The 20005-nt window shown below is 52.0% G+C and overlaps 2 protein-coding genes across 3 annotated transcripts; one reads left to right on the top strand and one right to left on the bottom strand.

Annotated features, from left to right (window-relative positions):
- Window positions 1–711: 711 nt before the first annotated feature.
- CCDC15 (coiled-coil domain containing 15) lies at window positions 712–14832 on the bottom strand. The gene is made up of 11 exons (XM_013127577.3): window positions 14784–14832; window positions 14394–14536; window positions 12353–12502; window positions 11230–11412; window positions 10243–10347; window positions 6887–7042; window positions 5659–5778; window positions 3949–4052; window positions 1922–2101; window positions 1701–1849; window positions 712–1119 (listed from the first exon to the last, which is right to left on the bottom strand). Exons 2-11 carry the CDS (start codon window positions 14514–14516, stop codon window positions 1004–1006), a joined length of 1386 nt encoding a protein of 461 aa, XP_012983031.3. The 5' UTR covers window positions 14517–14536; window positions 14784–14832; the 3' UTR covers window positions 712–1003.
- Window positions 14833–15737: 905 nt separating this feature from the next.
- HEPACAM (hepatic and glial cell adhesion molecule) lies at window positions 15738–19853 on the top strand. Of its 2 annotated transcripts, XM_034069569.1 has the most exons (7): window positions 15738–15801; window positions 17461–17802; window positions 18256–18537; window positions 18629–18722; window positions 19199–19272; window positions 19417–19487; window positions 19566–19853. In XM_034069569.1, exons 1-7 carry the CDS (start codon window positions 15738–15740, stop codon window positions 19851–19853), a joined length of 1215 nt encoding a protein of 404 aa, XP_033925460.1. The 2 variants fall into 2 exon arrangements, with proteins under 2 accessions (XP_033925460.1, XP_033925461.1); XM_034069570.1 differs by lacking the exon at window positions 15738–15801 and having other exon boundaries at window positions 17428–17802.
- Window positions 19854–20005: the final 152 nt, after the last annotated feature.

Below are 20005 nucleotides of genomic sequence, written 5' to 3'. Positions count from 1 at the left end.
GCATGGTGGGAACAGGGGTGCCCAGGGTGTGAGCAAGTGCCTGGGGCCCTGCCAAGGCAACACTTGTCCTTGGCTGCCCCAGCACAAGGCCCTGCCCTGTAATCAGTTAAAACCCACAGCTGCAACTTCAGCCTTTCACTTCCCTGATCCTAGCACACATGGAAACCTCCTGGGCCAGATCCTGCCCAGGTCCCTCAGCACCCTCCATTAGCTCCATGGGGTCTTCTCCTGACGCAAAAAGCAGTTAATAAACAGCATCAGCCACTGTGAAAGAGTCGTGAATGATTGTCCAAGGGGGAGCAGGAGCATCCGCTGGCCCAGTGCCTCCTGATCCCTCAGGAGTGGGATCCCAGAGGGATGAACGGGGAGAAGGAAGCCCGCAACACGCTCGGCTGCCTGCCCTTCCTGCCGTGGTTAATATTGGAGAGGTGGCAGCAAGCAGAAGGTATTAATGATGAGTTATGATGCAACCAAGAACATGTTACCCAACACAAACATCTCTGGTTCAAAAGGCTCTTGGTCCTGGCAAAGAGTACACACCTGGAAGTTACAAATTGTTCCTAGGAAAAACGTCCTTTCTGGAGTAAAATAGAAACTAATGGATAAGGTCCTCACATGGAAAGAGAGGAAAGGAACAATAAATACCTAGCTCTGGACCATGAGGCCACAGGGGAATGGAATGGGAAGGAACAACCACAACAGATACTGATCCCAGGTGTCTGCTTTCTCTTTATTTCACACTCCAAAGGAGACAAACCCTTAAAACCAGTTTATTTCTGAGCTACAATTCCAGTGCCAGCCCCCAAACCATGCTCCTTCGCTCCAGCCATTGTCCCCACATGCATGGAGCCAAAAGCCTCACCACAGGTGGGAAGGCACAGGCCAGAAGGACAGGCAGGAGAGGGCACAGCCCCTCTCCCTACCTCAACAGTCACTGAGATACACGGATGAGGACACACACGGGGCTGTATCCATGGAGGGAACACACACATGGAGCTCTCCATCACAGATGTCTCCCTGCGCGAGTGCAGAGCGTGGCCAGGCCTCGGAGTGTGGTCGAAGGGCTTCCATTCAGGGGGTCACAGGAGGAGAGGAGGGACCGCAGAGCACGGCTGTAGGCTGAGGGGAGAGGCACAGAACCAGCATTAGGAGATGGGAGCAACTCTTGTGGCCCAAAACTGGGCTCAGCTTCAGCCCTTTACTGCAAACCTCAGAGAGAAGAACTGGTGTTAAGGGAATTCCATGTGCCTGCAGTCTTACACAGGCTTGTTTGGATGTTCCCAAGTAGAAAGCACTATGAAAGTGTGAGCAGCAGGTCAAGGGAGGGGATTCTGCCCCTCCACTATGCTCTGATGAAATCCCACTTGGAGCAACCTGCTCTAGTGGAAGGTGTCCATGCCCAAGGCAGGAGGTTGGACCTGGATGAGCTTTCAGGTCCCTTCCAACACAAACCATTCCATGACTCAATGAAAGCCAAAGAGCTTACACAAAGTCCCAATTTCTCCATTACCCCCACTAGAAAACAACTCCCAGTTGCTCTGCAGGTGTTTCTCCTGCCTTGCACCCTCCAGGCTACATTTGTAGGAGCATCTCTACCCATTGGCCCAAGCCCATGGAAACATCTAACAAGGTCTGATTTTTCCCTGTATAATAAGGGATCCAGGCCTAAGCACCCTCCCTCCAGAGGCAAGAGCTCCTACCTTGGTGGTTTCTGTAGAAGACACAGTTGTTGGCACAGGTATCCGGGTGCGTATCCCAGAAATCAGACCCACAGGAGCACAGTGGGGGCAAATCAATGTTGGAGAGTTTGATCTTCTCTCTCATCTGAGCTCTGAGAGCTTCCATGTACCTGCAAGGGGTGAAGCATTCACATTTGGAAGGAACACCCAGCTCACTGCAGGGAGAGAGGACCTGGCCATACCTCATGGACTCCTTATCTCGCTGCTGTTTCTCCTTCACCTTCCTCACTCTCCTCTCCTCCAGTTCAAGCCGGACCAGGCCCTCAGAGGCTGCCTCACCTGAGGTGGGTTCCTGCTGCTCAGCCACCTCCTGCATCCTCTGCTCTGCTGCCCGGCGCTGATTCTCCTTCTTGCTCTTAATCCTGCAGGATTAAGCACACACGTGCTTGGAGAAGGAGCTTCCCCATCCCAGCCTCCATTCCCTGCCAGTTGTTCTCTGGGCAGCTCCATGTCCCTCTTGTGTTGTTGCCCCAGAGCTGGGCACAGGACTGCAGGGGGGACCTCCTTTCATCCCCACCATAGAAACACCAGCCTGGGAATACTCTCCCGCTCGCTGGTTTTCTCCCCAACCTGGACTTCTCCTTCCAGCTCCCTCCTGCATCCTGTTCCCATGTGCTCCTATTGGAAGTGCCATCTGCAGTTCCCCAAAGAGGTGCTCTTCCATCCTCCTGAAACCAAGAGCAACCTGGGCTCTAACCGCCACCAGAAAGGACCAACAGCTCCACTTCCCCACTTTTGACTTTGATCCTGGGCAGCCTGGGTCCTATCACAACCTGTCCTTGCACCTTCCAGGGCTGCAGAAGTGCACTGGGTACATCAGAGATGCTCCAGGGATCCCACATCTATTCCAATAACAGGCATTTTTAACCAGATCTTCCTCTGTTTCTGCCTCCCTTGTATCTACACAGCCCTTCCAGTGGAATTTGGATTGTGGAAGTCACACATCAAGCACAAAGCACGTTCCCTTGATAAGTGCCAATTGCGAAGCACAAAGACTTTAAACTGAAGCATCTGCCATTTCATTCCTGCAAATGTAATAACATGTCATGGGCTGATCCCTGCCAAAAGGACTTAAAAATAAAAGATCCAGGCTGGGTAGTAGCCAGAAGTGTGATCAAATGAGACACTTTGGATGTTGCTGCAATGGGGAGGTCAAATCCTTCCATCCAGAAGGAAAACACCAAAGCCAAACTGCTCCAGACAAGTTCTAAACTCAAAAATGTCTTTTATATTAAGAGCCTGAGCCCCAGCACCGTAAATCTGCTGCTACAGAAATGAAGGCCAAGGCCAACTTAAGGCTTTACGCTAAGTACAAAGCCACCTCTGCAGCCTGCAGCTCCCCTGCAACTGGGGAAAAGATAGAACATAAAAGGCAATCACCCTGACTGGGAAATCCCTGGTGTCTCACCAGCATTCCCAGGGCAGGAAAAGGTCTCTGAAGCTCCAAGTTAAATGCCAGGAATGCGGCTGGAGGAGCTGTATTCTTCAGCCTGGCAATTCCTCTGTGCAAAGTGACCATGGGAATCCTGCCCTCAGTGCTCCCACAAAAGCTGCCCACTGCAGAGCTGGGGACAGACACAGTCAGACCTACATCAGTTTGATGTACAGCAGAGGGAAAACATTCCAAGTCTCATTCCTGTTTTCAGTTTGCAGAGCTCCTCATTAACAAACCCCTGCTAAGGGAGAAGATGATTAAACCACCAAGTGCTGAGACTTTCACACCAAGCTTTAACTTGGGAACAAGTGCTAGTAAATCCTTTTATTACACTATACACATTTATAGCTGTGAGGGTGAAGGGTCTGATATTAAACCCCACATAGATAAGATCAGTTTAACAACGCGACCTCACCCCAAAGTTTTAAACCTGGACTGCAGCACAGGCTTTTGGGATCTGTTCCAAGGAGCCATGGTTTGATGAGCTGCAACACTCCCAGCCTGATGTTTTGGCTCCCTACTCCTGCACTGGGGCTCAGAAAGTGGATGAAGAAGTGCTGAGGATCTCTGAAGGACTAACACTGAGCACAAGAGAGGCCCAAAGGTCTCTCTTGGAGGGGTTGGTCAAGTGAATCTTACCCCAGGGTTAACAGATTGGGCACAATACACCCAGGGATACGTCAGACAAGCACAGGAGACCTTTCCAGCCTTAGGAAGGGCCCTGGGATGAAGGAAGGAATACCAAAGGGCTGGAGCTCATCTGCATGTACTCACCTGGTGATTCTCTTCTGCCTCTCTTTCTGCCTCTGCTGTTCCTTCACTTGCTCACGCTCAATGTTCATGAAGAGGCGCCTGTACCGCAGGTACTCATCCTGCCGCTGCAGGGAAGAACAGGCACCTTTAAGGAGGACATCTGGGGTTGATACCGAGTGACACCAGCTCTGAGTTTGCTTCTGGAGCAGAGAGAAACCTTGCTCATTCCCCAAGAGAGCCTCAAACACCTCCTTGCAGACATGCCCCAGGACTTAGAAGCTGGAAAGATGGTGGGAGAGGAGGACCAAGACATCTTGGAGCATCAGAGAGCTTTGTAGCAGCATCTCTCAGCTGAACCTGCCTTCAGATGGAAGCTCTGCCACCTGACAGCATCCTGAATTCCCATATTCCTGTGGGTAAAACACCTGGTTCCCATTTCAACCCACTTCACCAGAGCACTACAAGCTTTTTGGGTTTTGGCAAAACCCAAGGGTTTTGGTCCACTAGGGACTGCTGGTTCTCTGTGGTTCCCTGGATGCCTTTACCTCCAAACAAACAGGGACACAGAGCACCAAGCTGGACCCACTGCCTGCAGGAGAACCACAGAGGTGGCAAAGTCACTGATGAGACAAACCCAATGCCCTGCAGGAAACAACTCCCATAGTGAGCACAAGAAGAGGTTCAATGTCTGGGCTTTGGCTTAACTCCTGCCTAAAGTTCACACCAAAGGCCCCCACCTGCAGTCAGTATACAGCTAGTCTGAGCTCCATGATGCCACAAAGTCTAAGTTTTCCTCATCAACACCAAAAGTTTGGGGCTGGGTTTGTCCATCTCAGCAGTGTGAGCCCCATGCAGCCAGAGGTAAAGGAGCAGAAGAGATCACCAGGCTGCAAGTGAAGAAAGCTGGATGGAAATATAGCACACAAGAGAGAGTGCTGCAAAACCAGTTATCTCAGGGTGGATCAGAGCCAGAGAGATAAAAAGCAAAGGGCAGAGGGAACTGCTGGGGGAAGGAGCAGCCTGAGGAGGCCCCAGCTGCCATCACACCATCCAGAAGGCAGGTTTTGGGTCAGCTTGTTGGAGAATACACATAAAGAACAAAAGTAAAATGCAATTTGAAAAAGTCTTTGAGTTTTGTGCTGTGAAGCTGCAAGAAAGCCCACAGAAGAGGGGAGTGTTCCTCCTCATGTCAAGAGGGAAGCAGGAAAAGACAATCACTTCCTTTAGGCATCCAAGATAAACACCAACTCTGCATCGCCTGGTTGAGCATGAGCCCCGCTGGCCACATGCAGGCACCCAGCATCAGGCCTGTCAGGTGCTGAGATGGGAGAAAGCTCCATATTCCCAGCAGGATTCCCAACCAAGATAAAGTGGGGTTTGTTCCCTTCTCTTTTTCTGGGCATTTTTGGCAGCTTCTCTCCACTCCTGCAGCCACAGAAAACAACACCTTTGTTTGGCCAGGCAAAAAGTTTCTCCTCCAGCCCTTGAGGGTCATTCAGCCCCCAGATTTTGCAGGAGGAGGATGTAATAGTTGCACTTGTGGTCACGATGGACCTTAAAAAGAACCTGGTAGGTTTGCCCAAAACCTGAGACACCATCAACACAGACAAACTTAAACCCAGGCAGATGCTCCAGACATTGAGGCTACTCTTGAGCTGGCAACAATCCCCTGGGCTCAACACCTCTGAGTCCTGAAATGAAGTAATGAGGACTTGGCTCCAGTGGACAAACCTGCTTTTTGGTTTCCTCTTGGTCTACCCCAGGCCAGAGGATGAGAGGAACACGGTGATCGGTGTGAAACCCCTGGGGTGGCTCAGGCAAGCTCGACTCCTTCACTGGTCTATCATAGAGCTGGAAGATGATGTAAGAGAGCAGTGTCAGCATTTTTACAGTCAAGTTTCTTCACTCAGCAGCACACTTCTCACTGGAAGTGAGTCATGTACACATGGTTCCTACAGTTCTCAGTGGGGTAACCCACCAAGGAGCTGTGCCTTTTTTGGGTGGCCACAGACAGAAAACACGTGACATCTCCATGCAGGAGCCTGAGCACTAAAGCTTTGTCTAAACACCTCTGAAGATATCCCTGGAAGAGGTTTCTGGTGTAGTCCAAACACGGATTCATACCTCCTCATCCCAAAGTCCATTATGAGCCGTGTGAAGTGCAAGAAAAACAATAACATAAAGAGTGATAATAAAAATACCAAAAGTGCCAGAGGAATTCAACAGCCAAAACCTCAGCATGAACCTCCACCTCTACTCAAGATTTGTCAAGCCAGTATTTCTGCTCCTAGTTGAACTAATCACCACCTAGTGTTTGCTAACTACTCCAGGTAATCAGTGTCAAACACTCCCACACTCACATACTTAAGGGAAGTTGGCCTGAAAACAAAAGATGATCCAGAGGACAATGGAGCTGGTGCAGGGCCTGAAGCACAAGTGTGAGGGGGAACAGCTGAGGGAGCAGGGGGGTTCAGTCTGGAGAAGGCTCAGGGGGACCTTATCGCTTCCTACAAGTGCCTGACAGGAGGACGGAGCCAGGTCTGCTCCCAAGGAACAAGGGATGAGACAAGAGGAAACAGCCTCAAGCTGCACCAGGGGAGGTTTAGATGGAGCTGAGGAACAAATTCTTCCCCAAAGGGTACTCAGGCATTGGAACAGGCTGCTCAGAGCAGTGCTGGAGTCACTGTCCCTGGAAGTGTTCACATACAGTGTAGATGTGGCACTCAGGGACATGAGTTAGTGATGGCCTTGGCAGTGGTGGGGAATGGTTGGACTTGATGAGCTTAAAGGCCTTTTCCACCCTGGTTGACTCTATGATTAGCTCAGTCCTCCCAGGCAGACAGATTCATACCACCTCTAAGGGAGGTGTCTCACCAGCTGGAGGCACAGGAATTGTCTCAGCCAGCTCCTTCCTTTCCAGTCCTTTGGACCAACGGGCCCAGCCCCATGTGAGTCTCACCTTATTGAACTCAATTTTGATGTAGAAGTTGTCATCTTGCTCAGCCTGAGGTGGGGCTGTCTCCTGGCCTCGCAGTTCAGCTGGAAGATCGTGTTGTCCTGCCAGCAGCAGCTCCTCACTCTCACCTTCTGCAGGCACCTTGCAAGAGTCTGGTTTCTGGAGAAGGGTGTGAGCATGGAATTAGAATGTGGTTGCTGTGGTGCTGAGGGCAAATTCAACACCCTTGGATAAGGAGTAGCTTTAACCTGAGGGTGCTTGTTCTGTAGAGTCAGTTGAGATCCAGCCCAACATGCTCCAGCATCCCCACAGGGCACGAGAGGCAGAAGATCTGAATTTGGCAGGTGCCAACACTCCTACCAACTGCAGAACCAGAGGGACAGACGTGTGGGGTGAAGGAGAGACAAGGAAAAGACCTCTCCAGGCACTGTTCCACAACCACAAGGCGCTGGGGGATGGTGGGATCTCTGGAGTGACACTCGGCACACTCCTTCAGATGGGAAGTGGGCTGGCTCCCTGGTGACAATTAGCAATATTTTGAGAGGCAGCAGATTGTTTCCTACAAACTAAGAAATCCAAATGCCAGAAGCAAGCCTGGAGCCAGGAATGTGGTTTTTCTTCCCCTGCTCTGCTGTCCCTTCAGACAGAAACACAACACTGAAGAGCTGCTTTGGCGAGGACAAGGGAATGTAGAGGAACATTATCGTTTTCTAAGGGTGCTCTGAAGCCCCAAAGGTAGAAGGAAAGGAAACTGTGGCAAAACCACCAACTTTAGTGGATGATAAGTGGTCACACTGGGGACCTACAACCATCTACCAAAACCTAAAGGCAAAGGCTTGGTGACCAGGATCATTTGAAACCCCTCCTGGACAGGTCATTTGCCTGTGATTACCATCTAGGTATCTGCTTGAGAAAGCAGGGAAGAAACTCTTTGGATGCTTTTGACCTAAGGAAAACACCTCTGGGAGACAGGAAGAGTAATGATTTTGTGAACGTGGATTACCCATCATGGGGAATGCAATTGTTTAGAAGGAAGAAGGGAAAAAGAAGGAAAATGCAAAACAGGAGTGAAGGATAAGTAACATTCCCTTTAAAGTGAGCAAATGCAACGTACGTGGGAAGGCAAACAGCACAGTGTGGACAACCCTGGCAAGGCCCCAAGTTCTTTCTGTGCCCATGATCCATGTGAGCAGGGAGGAAGTGGAGCACAGGTCAGAAAAGGGATCACACAGGAGACAACACAAGCACATGGGAACAGAAAAACAAAAGAAGTGGCAGAAAGGCCAGAGCTCCAAGTGAAACAGGAGGGATGAAGGTAACAAGTCAGGCTATAGGAAGAGAGACTAAAAGACAAGCTACTCAAGAAGGACAGTTATCAGAGGACACCAACAACAGTGGTTTACGCTTCTGGGCACCAGTGCTCAGCCCAGGGCTTGCTCAGGGATATGGGCAGCAGCAAGAAGACGCTTGGATTATTATTGTGAAGAAAGTCAGATTCTTCCTTGCTGAGGTTTGAAGCAGGCAGAAGCTGCCCTAGGCTACTGCCAGGAAAGGCAGACAAGTTGCCAACAGCTTCCACCACCCAAAATCTGTGGAGGTCCAGGTTATCAGAAAAGAGCACAGTAAGAGTCTACCTTTAAATAAAGGAGGGGGAAAGGAGATGTTAAAGAGAAGATTGAAGCCTGTCTAATGGAAAAACAAGAGGAAATCACTTTGCAAACAGCCTGTAAGCTGCTAGAAAACAAGATACGTAGCAACCAGCATAAATCTGTCAAGAGCAAGTCACGTCTAGCTCGTTTGACTTTTTCCTGCAACAGAAGAGAGAGGCCCCAGGCAAGGTGCAGCAGGAGGCAGCCTGGTTCTAACTCAGCTTTTGGCACAGCCGAATTTAAACTTGTGTGAGGAGATACCCATTAGATAACACTCTTCTACGGAAGGGGCCATACTGATTCAGGCTCAGGAGTTCATTCCACAGAAACAAGAGTAAGAACAAGGTGGGCTCAGCTCAGTACTTTGTTACTGGCCTGGCATCTTGACTCCATTTACTGACCCTACCAAGCCATGCTAAACACGCTTGGGCTCAAATGAGGGAAATCAGCTGGAACATACAGCACCAGGAAATCCAAGGAAGACAAAAGCAAAGGGCAAGGCAGTGCACTCCAGCAGCAGTTACAGGGTGGTGAAGTCCAGGGCAGACTTCTGCACGTGAAGAGAAGGGAACAAGCTGCTGTCCCTCCTCAAGAACCTTCAAAAGACTCAGGTTAGTAGCAGAGCTTTTTCTTCTCTACTCTCTTGCTTCTGTGACCCTCTGGCCTGCATGGGCAGCTGCATTATTTATGTCAGGATTTAGTGCTGCTAACAGTGTAGTAATGAATCACTCCACCTTGCTGAATGCACTCAGGACTCAAAGAGAAGGTACATGTAGTGTCAGAAAGAGCTAACAAAGGTTTCAAGCCCATAACTGTTTCTGTAACTTCTGATGGCAAAGCTAACTTCCTTGAACACAAATCCAACAGTACACAGAATGAAGAGCCAGACCAGCCCTTATATAAAAGGTATTTTTAAGATAACAGCCAGCCAAGATGTACTTCACCTTTGATGAACCCCAGAGAGATGGGAATGAAGAATTGCAAGACAGGCAGGAAACTGGCTCGGGAGGAAGCAGAGAGACAAAATACCAAGTTGGGTCACTGCTGGTGCTCTGCAGGATGGACAAAGTACATCAGTTTAAGAAAGGTCTTGACACAGAAAGCAGGACAATAGCTGCCACATAAAGCTGCTCCTGAGAGCTGGAGTGACAAAAGCAGGATGAAATTCAATGGAATAAAAGGTGAGGCCCTCGGGACTGACCTCCTTATGTGGCTCCTCTGCCCTGCTTCGAGGAAAGGAGATGCTTGCCAACAATCCTCCATCAGAAGCCACTCCTGGGTGAGGAAAACCTCCCAGTCCTTGCCACCCACATGAAACAAGGGATTGATGCAAGGGAAGGAGTTGTTGAGGTTTGCTGAAGGAATAAAGGCACCTCAGGGGAGGGCTGATTAGCACATTCCTTCCAGACACCCAGATCACAATCTCAGCCTTTAAAAAGTCTTCTTTGAATTCTTGTTTTCTAGCTTCTCAAACCTCTGCAAACACAGACGTTTTCACCCACATCATCCTGCTGCCTTCTCAGCAAGAGCAGTGGGGACACAGCCCTCAGGCCACCGCAATCCATGCGCTAAGCATCAGGTGGGTCACAAAAGCCCAGTTTGTTTCATTTCTGCTGAGAAAACTCACTGAACTATGCCTTGGATTTGCTAATTAAAACCAAGGCTTCGCAAGCTCCTTCCTCTTACCCACCCCAGGCATCTCTCACTCACCTCCTGCCTCCAGACACCACCAGGGAGCTCAGGGGGACCTGCTCCTTGAGGCACAGTCCTGCAGGACGCCAGCCTGTGCCGAACGTGCTTCATGGTTTTGCTCAGCTGTGTTAGGAGGGAAGGTGAAGAGACAAGAAGTTGTAACCAACTGCTTTCTGTGCGAGCAGCACCAAGAAGTTCAGCTGCAATGAAGAGATCTCCCAATGTGCCCTGCTCCAACCACAGTGCTTTATGAAGGGATAAAAGCTCAACACACAATGAGCTTCACAAACGGGCATCAGGGAACCGACAACCAGAGGTGGTTTCCAGAGCTGCCCCAATGCACTGAAATCCCAGTCCAGGCAAGGTAAAGGGCTTGGTTACAGATCATCTGCTCCCAAACCACTTTGCTGTGATGCCAGAAGCCCCAGATTCCCAATTGTCCCACCCAGTATCCAGCCAGAAGTGATTCTCCACCCGAAGCGGTGCTTCAACTGGAACAACTCCAGCTTCTCGGTGAACAAACTTTAGGAAATACCACATGCATCATAAGCATCACTATTAGAAAGCTTTAAACAGTCCCAAAGGCAGGTTTTCCAAGATCCCGCATTCCTGGTGCACAGGAGATCAGATGCAATGAGGTGGCACCACCTAGTGCCACCTATGCGACACAGCACAGCAAGTCTCTGCATGGGGAAGGAAAATTCACTGAATCCATAGAATCATGGAAGGGTTTGGGTTGGAAAGGACCTTCAAAGGTCATAGATGACCTTTCCAAGCCCCTGCAATGAGAAGGGACATCCTCAACTAGGCCGGGTTGCCCAGAACCACATCCACAGCCTTGGATGTCTCCAGGGATGGCGCTTCCACCACCTCACCAGGCAACCTGTGGCAACAGAGTGAATTAGGAATGTGCTGGAAAAGGAAACATTGCCTGTCCTCCTTTCAAACCACGAGCATTCAGCCTGAGGAAGCAAGGCTGGAAAAGCCAGGAGAGGAACCACTCACCTCAGCAGCGTGCTGCTGGAATGGCTCATCCTGCTCCCCTTGCCATGGCACCGAGATGGCATGAGGAGCACTGGGAATGCCAATGGTGGATGTGGGATGGCTCCGAAACAGGCAGGTGTTCATCCTGGTCCAGGGCAGCGCGGAGCCTGAGTACTGCATCGCCACACAGCTCTCCCGCTCTGCCTGTGGGATACAGTTATGGATAATGGGACATAACCTCCACCATGAGGGTGGTGAGCTCCTGGCTCCAGGGAGATCTTGGTGCAGCTTCCTAAATTGCTATAAGAAAGCTAGAAAGGGGCTTTGGACAAGGGCCTGTAGAGCAATCTGCTCTAGTGGAAGGTGTCCCTGCCTGTGGTACAGGTTGGAACCGGGTAAGCTTTAAGGTCCCTTCCAACCCAAACTATTCCATGCTGCATGGGAGCTGCTGGCTCAGTTTGGTGGCATTTCTTGGGATGGACACAAAGAGCCATCATGCTCTGGAGTGTTTTAGTCAGGAGGAGTGCAGGAGGAGTGACATGAGGCCATCCTCGCTCAACCACGCTCCCAAGCCATGGAAAAAGCCCAAACACCCCAGGGATGGCCCAAACCACCGACATTCCAGTGCATTCCCTTCTTGCTCCACAATCAGTTTCTGGCAAGTCTCCCTGGCAGTTAAGAACAGAAATGATTAAATATATTCACAGGATCATCTCAAACAAGCCCATGGGGGTAAATGGGAATGTGGAGACAGCATGGAAGTGCTGCTTGTGAACTATGTCTGCCTTGAAAAAGGGAACAGCAGGAGTAAGCTGATTTAAGTGCAACCAGGAGACATCTACATCCTTCACAGCTCTGGCTATAGTTTAACTCCATGCCCAGGACACCAGGACTCTGTTGCTTCCAGGAGAAGCAGTGACCTTTCTGCAGGAAGGCAAAGGGCTTAAAGCTCCCTGAGTACCAGAGCCTGACAGTGTCACACTGACCTTGCTCAAGGGGACACTGCTGGTGCCCACAGGGTCTGCGGTGACCACCAGTTTCTAACACACTGACCTGAGGTCTGATGGGTTTTTCACCCCCCCCCCCCCAGTTTCAGAGCTTTTCCTGAAGGCCACTGGCAAGGCAGGGATGGAGATCTACTTACTGCTTCACAAGACCTCTGCAGCTGCAGCTTCCTTCTCATCCTGACCTGCTGGTTCACCCTCTGCTTCACCTCGCCCTGGAATCGCCTCAGCCTGGCCGCCTTCTGCTGCTGCTGCTGCTTCAGCTCCTCCTCCACCTGAAAGGCTGAAACCTGTAAGAGGGGAAAGCAGATTTCTCATGACTTTTGCTCCTATTCCATCTTCCCTTCCTGCACCTGCAGCCCATAAGCAGCACCAGGAACAAACTTCAATGTTTTGCTTCAAAATCTGTGCAACAGCTTGGAGAACATCTATTGGATTATGATGAGCTTGGACTGCACCTAGTTGGGCAGAATGTGCACACCTCCTGCTTCAACTGCAACACACAGAGAAAGAATGTGACAGCCTCATCCAGCAGCTCCCGTGAAAGGATGCTCAGATACCCAAAGCCCAGATCCAAAAGGAGCAGGCCAGCCTCTGATCCCATTAATGCTGGAAGCATGACAAAGAAGGAGCTTGCAGGGCAAAGGCTCTGAAGTAAAAGATTAAAAGCAATGAGCTAAATGAAATAAATCAATCAGTTGTGTTATCTTCCCAGGTTCTCACTTGAAGCCATGCCAAGTAATTCTGCTGATACCACCATGGCTTAAGGAAAACTGGCACCGCTCTTCTGGCTCTCACTGCAGGTAAACCAGAGTCTGAAGGGATGGAGAAAAAGGAGGAATCCAAAATCAGCTTGGGGTTGGATGGTCCCTACATCCCACTGCCTGCCAGGAACGTGACCAGAACCACAGCAAGATCAGAATAATTAAGAGAGCACCAAGACTGGGAGAAACCTGTGCTGTTGGTGAGGAACCCACTACATAAACCCTATCCCCATCTCGCCTTGCTTCCTTTTGACAACCTCAGCAGCAATTCTGATGCAGGAGGCATGAACAGGTATGTTTTTAATACAATCTGCTAGCTTACAGAAGTATCTTTAGTAAGCTCCACTGAGCCTGTGCACCTCACAGAAAGCCCAACACCAGGGGAGGACCTGGAGTCCCAGAGCCCACCGAGCAGGCAGGAAGACTTGGGCTCCCCCATTAGTGTGAGATGGAAGTTGTGTGGAATATGGAGATGATTAATTTCCATTTATTATCTCAACCTTTCAGGATTTAAATGACAATGTAGAAATAAATCATCTCCGAAGGGCAGTAGCTTGTGGAACATTTAGACATTAATTACAGGGGACTGAACTCATCAGCCTGGATTTAATGTGCTTTAAGTCCTCTTATGATAACCCTCAAAGCAGGAATCCCTGAGATCAGCACCACTAAAGATATTCTGGAATGCTTCTAACAGTGCACAGCAGAGGCTGGCTCCGGTCTCAACTTAGTTTTACTTTTAAATCAGCAACATGGGATAAAATCTCATTCACCAACACCCTTCATAGATGAACAGGAAAGCAAAGTGAATTGATACGGGGTGGTCAGGAGTGGCACAGGCACCTCAAATGCAAAGCTATAATCATGCAATTCCAAACCTGGCACTGATAAATCAAGGAGCAACCAGGAACAGTGATGACAATTGGGGGGGGAGGCACAAACCTGTTGAGTTTGAGCTGTGCTGCCAGTGCTGAAGGCAGCTTTGAGTACCAGGCTGAAAATCCACAGCCCCAGCTAAAGTGAACGGGTAATGAAGGCACCAACAGCAGCTGCTGAGAGCACTGCCCGGATCCACACCTCACTGACAGGATCCCACCTCACTGACAGGATCCCACCTCACTGACAGGATCCCACCTCACTGACGGGATCCCCACGTCACTGACAGCCAAACCCAAAGTGTTGCTAAAGGGTTGTTCATTCGAGGGGAATCAGCTCAGGGAGGCGCTGAGGGCTTGTGTGAACAGGACGCCAGGCCCCATAGACACTGTGGTGGCTTCCGACCCTGCTGAAAGTCACTAAACCCTATTACTTGCTCCCAGGAGCAGCACTGTGGCTGCCTTCGGAGGGAGGCAACGCTCACTGCAGCTCCCATGCCCCCCATGGGGGTCAGTGGCACAAGGGGGGGCTCAGCACTCACAAAGGCCAAGCTCTGCTCCGGGCCCAGCGGGGCACTCTCCACCCAGGCACCCACAGGGGCCACGGGGGGATTCCTCTGCGCCAGCACCCGGCAGCTCCGATCCTTCCATGGGCCTGGCGGCATCCTGGGAACCTGTCTGGAGCCTGGGAAAGAGGCAATGGGATCAGTGTGTGCCCCCCCATAACCTCCCACTCCCTGCACAGCCCCTGCACCCCCATACCCCATCCTTACCACTGCCCCCATAGCAGCCCATGGCCCAACCCGTGCACCCCCATTCCCCACCACGACCACCCCACACACAGCACCCCATAACCGCCCTCCGCAGCCTCCGGGCACCCCCCATACCGTTCCCCTCACCCCAAATCCCCCCCACACCTCCCCGTTACCAACCGCCACTTCCGCCTTAGCCGCAGCTTTGAATGCAGGCGCCACTTCCGCCTCCCAGGCCCCGCCTACAGCCCCGCCCCAACGAGATCCGGAGGTCGCGGGTTCGCGTCCCGCAGCGCACAAATGGACAATGGGGGGGTGTTGGTGACTGGTGTCCACATCACAGCACCCCAAAAACAACCCCTGAGCATCCCTGAAACACCCCTAGAATTCCCCTCACCATCCCAAAATATCCCTATATATCCCCCAAGCATCCTTGAACCTCTGTCCCAAAGCATCCCTGAACCCCACCAGAGCACTCCCAGGACCCCCTCCAAAGCATCCTTTTATCCTCCCCGAGGACATGGAGGCTGATCCCTCGTCACTGGGGTGATGAGCTTGGCAGGTCTCAGGAGGGGTGGGAAGCAGCTCTGGGCATCTTGCCCTGTATCCCGGCTGCCCTATTCAGTGATGCCCGGGGAACGGCACTAATTGGCACCGGAGCTGGAATGAAGCCTGGATGCAACCACAGCTTCACTTTAAAGCCTGGGAAGAGGAAAATAGGGAAGGGGGAACCCCACTGGGAGAGGGGCGTTCATCCAGCTTTGTGGAATGACCCCCCAAATATAATCCCCAATGCTCAGAGCCTTAAAACCCACGGGATCATCCACAGCAGAGATGGCAAACCTTAACCAGGCTCAACGGGGTGATGCCCCCGACATTGAGAATCATCCTGGGAGTGGGAAAACATGGAATTAGGGGGGAAAAAACTGCGAATCTGAGTGTTTTCCCCCCAAATAAATGTCAGTTCGAGGCCGCCGGGGAGGCGAAATCCACCAGGACACAGGGGCCCATTGAGAAGGGCAAGAACAACAACAAAAAAGAAGGGAAAAAAAGGATTTATCCGGGCGGAACGCCAAGCCGGGAGCTCCGAGGGACGTGCCCGGAGTTGGGAAGCGGAGGGATTCGGGGGGCGAAATGTGGGGAGCGCCGAGGGGCCAGCCCGGTCCCCCCTGCTTGCTGCTGCTGGCTCTGCACACAGGTAGGGGCTTTGCCCGTTTTCCCATGTGTTTTCCCCATGGTTTTTACCCGTTTTAAGATGGTTTTCCCCGTTTTCCCTTGGGTTTGGGGGGTAGCCGGATGGAGGATGCTGGCGGGGGGGTGATGAGGGTGGTGGTACCCGATGAAGGGGGGTTGGGAGGGGTTGATGAGCACCCCCTCTGCTTGGGGAAGGGGAATAAGAAGGGGGAATTTTGCAGGGAATAAAAGCTGGGAAAAACACTTTTCCAGAGCCAAACAGGTCCTGCTGGGGGTGGATCCACCACCCCCCCCCTCCCAAAGCTTCTTCCCAGTTTTTCATCTTCCCCCAAACCCCCTTTTTCCTTTTTTTTTTCAGCATTCCCAATTCCATTTTCTTATCCATCCCTCAGATTTCCCAAAAAGCCCATTTCTCATCCCATTTCTATATCTGCTCCCCATCCCGCTGAAACCTCCATCTCTTACTCCCTAAAATCCCACCTTTGGGGTTCAATGAGTCCCAAACTGCCCCATCTCACATCTGGAAGTGCAGAATATCACGCACAACAATTCTGCACCATTTTACTGTAGTTTGGACCCAAAATCAGCCGTGGAGAAGCCCCATTTCCCTACGGATGAGCCAAGGGAGTGTTCCAAAAGCACTTTTGCATTTTGTCAGCTTGGATTGACCTCCAAAAAAGGCATCAGGACCCTTCACAATGGCTTTTTCTGCAAGAAATAGGGAATAATTTGAGAGAATAGTGGGAAAATGAAGCATTTTGGTGGGCTTTTTAAGCCAGAAAAGGTGAGAGATCTCCATCCCGAAGCCAGGAATGGTGTAGGAAATGGGAATATTGCCTCATCTATTAATTAACTCTCAGATTCATTACCAGGAGCAGGGCAAAAATAGCAATTGGCTTTAAAAGGGGGGGGAAAGTGGTTAAAAAGCAGCAATTTGGGGGTGCAAGGATGCATTAAAAGCTGTATCTCATCCCAGGCCTGGGTTTGCTCTATGGATGTTCCCTATTTTTTCGGGTTGGGGCATGTTTTCGGGGCTGAGCTGGGAAGAATGGACAGACGAACGCTGCATACCAATAGATCCCATGACTTTCCAGGCTTGTTTAAGGCCTTTCTTGCTTCGGCTTCGCTCTTCCCAGCTGGTTTTCCTATTCTTTTCCCTCCTTCCCTCTTCAATATGGAGTTTATTCATCATCGCATGACAGCATGCGGATGAGAGTCACAGATGGGACCCCTGGGCTGGAAACTGGGGACATGGATTTTAGGGAAAAAGGCTGTTTTGGGGACATACCCTCCAAAATAATCAGGTTTTCCCACTTCTTCCCTGCCTTTTTTCCCTTAAAACGAACCCCATGATGCAGTTTGGCATATTTGGGTGGATTGGGCTGCACCAGAGCATCCAATGGAGCAGGGATAGGATAAAAATTCCCCACCTCCACCCCCCCCCCCTTCAATTTTTGGGATGATTTCCAAAGTATTCCATTAACTTAAGCACAGCAGGTCTCCTACCACCCACCCTGCATCTTCTCAAGGTGTTGGTTGAACATCCCACCCATGCTGATGCACCTTGAGGGCACTCAGCACATCTTTGGGATGGGATTCCCCATTTCCCTACGGGCTCAGAGGACCCAGATTGGGGACCCCATGGTCTCTCCCCCTCCACAAGGTCTGCTGGCAGGGGTGAACATCACCAGCCCTGCAGCACTGGTGCGTGGCACAGCGGGCAAAGCGGCGCTGCTGTCGGTGCGCTATGCCAGCGCCAGTGCCGACAAGCCCGTGGTCAAGTGGCAGCTGAAGCGAGACAAACCCGTCACCGTGGTCCAGTCCATCGGCACCGAGATCATCGGCAACCTACGGCCTGACTACCGGGATCGCATCCGGGTGCTGGAGAACGGCTCCCTCCTCATCAGCCCCTTGCAGCTGTCCGATGAAGGGGCTTACGAGGTGGAGGTGTCCATCACCGACGACACCTTCACTGGCGAGAAGACCATCAACCTCACTGTGGACAGTAAGAGCAACAAGGATGTCCAGTGGAGGTTGGGTTCCCTATGGGATGTCTTCCCTCACAGCTTTTGGGGAGGGCTTTCTCCAACTGGGAGGCTCAATCACCCCATCTGAACCTGGGAGGTGGCTTTAGGGGTTCAACCACACTGTGTAGCCGAGCTACATCCCTGTTGGTGTTTTGATGCCCTCATCCCCATCCCATGGGCTGATGTGTCTCCTGAGACATGGTGTCACCATGGGGCTCACCCACACCCCAAGCACTTTTGGTGAGGGCTTTACCCATCTAGGAGGTTCAATCACCCCATCTCCAACTGGGGGGTGGCTGTTGGGATTCACCCACACTGTGTAGCCAAACTACATCCTCGGTGGCATTTTGATGTCCCCATTCCCATCCCCTGTGCCCATGCATCACCTGAGACATAATGGGATTGGACCCATCACCATGGTTCCCCTGCAGTCCCCATCTCGAAGCCTCAAGTGCTGGTGGCCTCCTCAACGGTGCTGGAGCTCAGTGAGTTCTTCACCCTCAACTGCTCCCACGAGAACGGCACGAAGCCCACCTACACCTGGCTGAAGGATGGGCGGCCGCTGAGCAACGACTCCCGCCTGCTCCTCTCCCCTGACCAGAAGATCCTCACCATCACCCGTGTCCTCATGGCCGATGATGATGTCTACAGCTGCCTAGTGGAGAACCCCATCAGCCACGGCCGCAGCATCCCTGTGAAGATCACTGTCTACCGTAAGCCACCTGCATCCCTGAGGACCAGCATCTCTTGGAGATGCTCCCAGCTAAAATCCAGGGGGGTTGTCCCCCCCATTGCTCTCCCCAGGCCGGAGCTCCCTCTACATCATCCTCTCCACGGGCGGCATCTTCCTCCTCGTCACCCTGGTGACTGTTTGTGCCTGCTGGAAACCCTCCAAGAAGTATGACTGGGGGGACAGGGGAGCCAAAGGGGGTCCTCTTCTCCTGTTCCATCCTGTCCCATCCTGTGATATCCCATCTCACCCTGTCTCATCTCTTCCCATCCCATCTTGTCTTGCCCCATCATATGACATCACACCTCATCCCATCACATCTCATCCCATCCTGTCCCATCCTGACTTGACCTACCCCATCCCACCTTATCTTGTCCCATCTTGCTACATCCTATTTAGTCTCATCTCATCCCATCCCACCCTGCACTGACCCATTTGTCCTGTCCTGTCCCATTCCATCCCATCTCATTGTGCCAGGTCTTGTTTCATCCCATTAGTCCCATCCCATCTCATCCCAGCCCATGCAATCCTACCTCATCCCATCTCATTCCACCTCTCCCTCATGGTACCACTGGCCCCTTCCCCAGCAGCCACACCTCTGCCCACCGTGGTGCCGGTGCTGATCATTCCTCCCCCTTCCCTAGGGACAAGCGACAAGCAGAGACACAACCAGCTTCCGAATACACAGAGCAGGACGAGGAGCGCCTGAAGCATGAGGGTGAGTGCTGGCGGTACCCAACACTGGGTAACCAACACAACATTGTGATAACCAACACCATAACCAACACCATGATAACCAACACCACGATAACCAACACCATGATAACCAACACCATGATAACCAACACCGTTCCTCCAACAGCTGAGACCATCCCACGGAGCGCTGAGCACGAGCGCAAGAATCCGGTGGCCTTGTACATCCTCAAGGACAAGGTGAGCGGCTGGTGATGTGCCGGTAGCGTGATGGGCCTGGCACACTTCACACACTCACCTACCATTGTCTCTTGCCAGGACTCTCCGGAGGCAGAGGAGGACGCGGCACCGGAGCCCCGTGGCGCGGTGGAACCGGGTTACCCCAGCCCTCCGGTGCCAGCAGCCGGCCGCTCGCCGGGCCCGGTGGTTCGCTCGACGCGGCGCTACCATCGTTCACCAGCGTGTTCACCCGCCTCGACACGCACACACCGCTCACCACCGGGGTCACCCGCACGGTCCCGCGGTGCCCCACGGCTGCTGCGCACCGCCGGTGTCCATGTCATCCGCGAGCAGGAGGAGGCCAACGCCGTGGAGATCAGTGCCTGAGCAGGGGACACGTGTGTGCCTGCGGTGGCACCGGTTGCACCGGGACAGCGGCACCGGTTGTGCCGGGACAGCAGCACCGGCTCGGCGTAAAGTCACTAATTTGCTATTGATCCCACCCGGAGCTCCCCTCTTCCGTCCCCTCTCTTCCTGCC

Source organism: Melopsittacus undulatus, chromosome 15 (genome assembly GCF_012275295.1).
Source record: "Melopsittacus undulatus isolate bMelUnd1 chromosome 15, bMelUnd1.mat.Z, whole genome shotgun sequence".
Taxonomy (NCBI): domain Eukaryota; kingdom Metazoa; phylum Chordata; class Aves; order Psittaciformes; family Psittaculidae; genus Melopsittacus; species Melopsittacus undulatus.
Note: the sequence above shows the minus strand (reverse complement) of the source record. Positions and strands in the feature narration are given on the sequence as shown.

Bases quoted from the DNA above. Each gene is read 5' to 3' on its own strand.
- HEPACAM (XM_034069569.1), top strand. From the start codon at position 15,738: ATGTGGGGAGCGCCGAGGGGCCAGCCCGGTCCCCCCTGCTTGCTGCTG. The intron at 17,803-18,255 runs GTAAGAGCAACA...GTTCCCCTGCAG, and splicing joins CATCAACCTCACTGTGGACA to TCCCCATCTCGAAGCCTCAA. The intron at 19,273-19,416 runs GTGAGTGCTGGC...TTCCTCCAACAG, and splicing joins GGAGCGCCTGAAGCATGAGG to CTGAGACCATCCCACGGAGC.
- CCDC15 (XM_013127577.3), bottom strand. From the start codon at position 14,516: ATGCCGCCAGGCCCATGGAAGGATCGGAGCTGCCGGGTGCTGGCGCAG. The intron at 12,503-14,393 runs GTGAGTGCTGAG...CCCCTCTTACAG, and splicing joins CGGAGCAGAGCTTGGCCTTT to GTTTCAGCCTTTCAGGTGGA. The intron at 5,779-6,886 runs GTGAGACTCACA...ATCATCTTCCAG, and splicing joins TCAAAATTGAGTTCAATAAG to CTCTATGATAGACCAGTGAA.